Source organism: Chinchilla lanigera, unplaced genomic scaffold (assembly GCF_000276665.1).
Source record: "Chinchilla lanigera isolate Chin_1 unplaced genomic scaffold, ChiLan1.0 scaffold00177, whole genome shotgun sequence".
Classification (NCBI taxonomy): Eukaryota; Metazoa; Chordata; class Mammalia; order Rodentia; family Chinchillidae; genus Chinchilla; species Chinchilla lanigera.
The window spans coordinates 1,358,672-1,362,787 of record NW_004955578.1 but is presented as its reverse complement, the minus strand read 5'-3'; the positions used below and the strand labels follow the sequence as shown (position 1 = coordinate 1,362,787).

The 4,116-nt window shown below is 48.5% G+C and overlaps 1 protein-coding gene across 1 annotated transcript in view; it reads right to left on the bottom strand.

Annotated features, from left to right (window-relative positions):
* Window positions 1–3,597: 3,597 nt before the first annotated feature.
* Window positions 3,598–4,116, bottom strand: part of LOC106147540 (leucine-twenty homeobox-like) — a 2,276-nt gene continuing 1,757 nt past the window's right edge. Inside the window, exon 3 of the mRNA XM_013509646.1 lies at window positions 3,598–4,002. Coding sequence (XP_013365100.1) covers window positions 3,598–4,002 — 405 coding nt within the window. The remainder of the gene's footprint in view (window positions 4,003–4,116) is intronic.

Genomic DNA, 4,116 nt, shown 5'->3' with positions numbered 1-4,116 from the left:
AAGAACAGCCGAAACCTGGGAAGTTTGCTCCAACGTGAATGAGCAAATGCAGTGAAGGCGTGATATGGAGCCATCAGTGGTGGGCTCTGACACTCCCACCTGCATAGGGTCCTCCTCGAAAATCTGCTCATGGTCCTCAGGGTGCTCACTGAGGCCAGGAAGGCACCTCTCCACACTTGTATTTCTTCTCCAAGCTCCTCAATTCTCAATGGGCAAAGCTAGGCGTATTTGCTACTTACTGTGGCCTCCAAGAGGCAGTGTGTGAGATACAAGACATGCTGCCAAGCAAGAGCTCAGGCCTCTCCAGCTGTGTCCTGCTGCCTCCATTAGCCACTCAGGAAACTTGTAATGGGCTCACTTGTATTACAGACCACCTTGTGTGACTGCCTCAGACAGTCGCTCCCTCTAGTTTTCATTTCCTTTCCTCTTGTCGGGAGGTTCCAGCACTCCACATCACTCCGTCTCTGTGTTGCTCAGCCTCCCTTCTCCCCCAGCAGGATCCAGGATCCAGGGCCCATGTCATGCGTCCCGTTTCTGCTTTTGTTTTCATAGTTTGTCTTGTTTTTTCAGTCATACTGGTACATTTTAGATGTACACAATGATCACATTCGTGATAGAGAATTTGTACCTGTCCACGATATAACTTCATTCTTTTCTTCCATTCCCCTCCACTCCTTTCCACCCGTCCACACCTCCTCCTCTGCAAATGCTTTGTTTCCTCTTGGTCCTTCTTTTCTTATTTGTTTTTACTTTCCCTTCTTTCCTTTCCCCTCCTCGCTGTCTTGTTCCCCTCCCACTAGAGCATATTCTCCTCACTTCACAATGATACCTCAGTCCTGGATCCTGGAACCGCGCTCAGAGCCTGCCAGAGTCACAGCTCAGTTCATCTTGCCTGAATGTGTCAGAAAGTACTACTGTGCAAAATCGTTGACCATGATTTAGTGCTCATGGCCCCATTTCTCATGAAAGTAGCTCACAACAGACTCTATCAGGGTGTAATAGTAACATGCACTAATAGAACTGTTAAAGAGTTAAGATTCTTTCAACGTGGTTGGGCCTTGTGGTGCACTCTTGTAATCCCAACAGTCAGGAGCCTGAGGCAGGGGTATCGCTATGATTTCCAGGCCAGCCTGGGCTACAGAGTGAGTTCAAGGTTAGCCTACTCTGCATGTGAGACCCTGTCTCATAATGGCACCATTTATTTCAACATGTTTTAAATGACCAAAGGTTCATGCAGAGTTCTATGAGTGAGTGCACTCCCATTCAGGCATCCAAAGGGCCATTGTTTTCTTGTGCACCCCCAGATGCACTTTAGTGAGAAACATGAGGAGGAGCAGCCTGTGGAAGAGGTATGGCAAACTCCATCTGAGGAGAACCTGGCTGCTGTTTCACCCTTGTCTCTGCACTGCGTGGGGAGGGTTCTGTAGTCCCTGGAAGTGAGACTGCTGAGGGTCACCTCAACATCCCTTTTCCCTCTGAGGGCCAGAAGAGGGTGTGGTTAGGCCCAAACTCTTATGCCTCTTCTCCTCATAGCCCTTGGCGCCACTTTGGTCCCCTGAGAATGGGCTTTTCCATCTTGCTTCAAGGTCTTTCTGGCACCCCCAGGTAAGTTCATGGTCACCATCCCAGCTACTCTCATGGGACGCATAGCTTTGCTGTCAGCTGCAGTGTCACCAGCCCTGTCCTGCTTCTGTTACACCGGAGGCCACTGCCAAGAAATCAAACTGAATATTGAAGAGGTCAGGGAGGGATCTAAACTGGTTTTAACATTCCCCAACCTAGGGAAACTTCGGGAACACAGCTAGTCCTCCTAAAGAGTGTCTGGTTCCCGTTATCCCACTTTTCAGATACTTGACACAAACAATCAAGTGACTGCATCCCCCCGTTTTCCAAAGAACTGTCCCAGTGATAGCTCTGAGACTCTTGGATGACCTGAAGCCCCCTGGAAGGTCAGCTTTGGAATAAGTACAAGACGAATTGAATTTGGTCGATCTCAGGCTTGAGTTTGCATTTATGAAGAGGCTTAAAACTCAACGAACGACAGGCTCAAATTGAGACCAATCAGCAGGCTTGGCTTTGCAGCAGTCACAAGCCTGCTGATGCTACCTCAGCAGGGTTCCATTTGCACTTTCTCAAGTGGTACAGGAGAGCTCCTTGTTGAGATTTTAACACCCTCTGTGCTGCAGCATGGCTGTGTGGTTCAAGTAAAGCCTCATTGTGGTGATGGTGTAAGTCTACTCCTCACTGGTGTCTCTAGAATGGTGGTCAAAGTAGCTGTTTGGAAGGTTTGGTCCATCTACTTGTGACTCTTGTCCTGAGTAATGTGCACCAAATGGTTGTTTGAAAAGGGCAGAGACACTGGAGCCAGCGACTCTGAGGAGCTCCAGAGACCAGCAGCCAAAGATTAGTGACAGTCACTAAAATTGCTAAGAGATTTTGGGATGAACTTGAAGCATCCCGTGGCATCATGGTCCAGAGCTGGAACATGCAAGGCTGAGGAACATGGGTGCTCTAATGCTGGCGTGGCTGCAGAGCTGCACACTGCTCCTTTGTTTTTTCTGTTCCAACTGAACAATGAGTGGCAATAGCAATGCTTGCGTCCTGTTAACAAGCACGTGCTTGTTCTGTGATCTAGACACTCACATATCCCCATTCCCTACTGCTCTGAGAATGGGGTTCAGGATACAGAAGAAGGGACACTGAGCACATGGACAGACCACTTCGCTCGTCTGGTGAATGGACTCACTTATTTAAAGAAAGAATTAAGCGAGGTTAGAGGCTTAGAAAAGGGCGAGAATTCTGTTTTGGGTCTCTTTGTCATCAGTGTGTCTGCACATTTCACCGCCTGATCAGTGTAGGCAGGAAGCAAGTGTGTAGAGCACTTGCAAGTGTCCTGGCCGTGCCCTTGTCTTTTGAAACTGGCAGATATGAACTTGAGACACTTGTATATCCTGATCGTTGTCGAAAAGAGCCCTGCAAGAATTCCAGCACCCTCTTCAATGACCACTTTGTTCAATGGCCCAGGGAGACTCCCATATGCCTGGTCTCCTCCCCTGCAGGGAAATCCTGGAGGTGGCCTCAGCGTGCATGTTCCAAATGCTTCTCTCCTCAGAGAGAGCTGGGTGTTGGGGATTTCTTAGCAGGTATATGGCACTGTAGTGAGGGTGGTTTGGTTCAATTGTGTGCGTAGGCTTTTTCAACCTGTTCAGTGTGACTATTTTCTCAGGCAGCCTAGGCATGTGACCCTGTAGAAGTGTTTGGGGCCTTGTCCAGAGAGCAGCCACGCATGTTTTATTCAGTGCACTTAGGGTGAGGGAGAATGAAAAGCGTAAGTTCCACTGTGCTGCTGACTTCCTCCCCGTGAAGAGGGTGTGTGATATGGCAATGATTGGAGGGGGCATTGAAAAGAAGCAGAGAGAAGACAGGCAACAAGGAAAGTGAGATAGCTACTTTTATTTCCTTGTATGAAATGACAAGTCCGCAAGCTCTATTATATACACATTGACAGTAGTTGACAACTGTGCTTGACAATGTGGGCTCATGTCCAAAGCCGTCGTCTCAGGAGTCACCCTGCACATCCGTGCGATGCTCACTCCCTCACTGGAAGCATTCTGGGACGAGATATAGATTCAGAGCCCTGAGATCATCTTCTCCAGGCATGTCATAGAGTTCTAGCAACTCACACGTATCAAGGAGATCATGAGTGCAAGGTTTGTCCCAATTCTCCAGAGATTCTTCCTGGATGTCATAACACTGAGGGTGTGAGGATGAAGGAAACGCAGAGGCTCCATCTCTTTCAGTGATCTGTGTATCAGAGGGCTCCTGTGGGTGAGGGTTCTGTCCATCTGAAGCGGTAGAGCTTGGTGCAGGATTTGCAGCAGTCTTTGGCAATGGAGCCTCTTCCTTTTCAAAAACATGCCGCGTGGATGTGCCAGGAGATGAATCTAGCTGCATTTTCAGCTGTTTTTTCTTCTGTTTTGCACGCTGGTTCTTAAACCAGACCTAAAGGGAAAAGAGAAGCAGCTGAAGGAAGGGGAAAGAGTGCAAAGTTGTATCTTCATGGTCCTTAGCAAGTGAGGTTGTGGGTGTGAGAAAGAAAATCTGCAATTGCTTGGG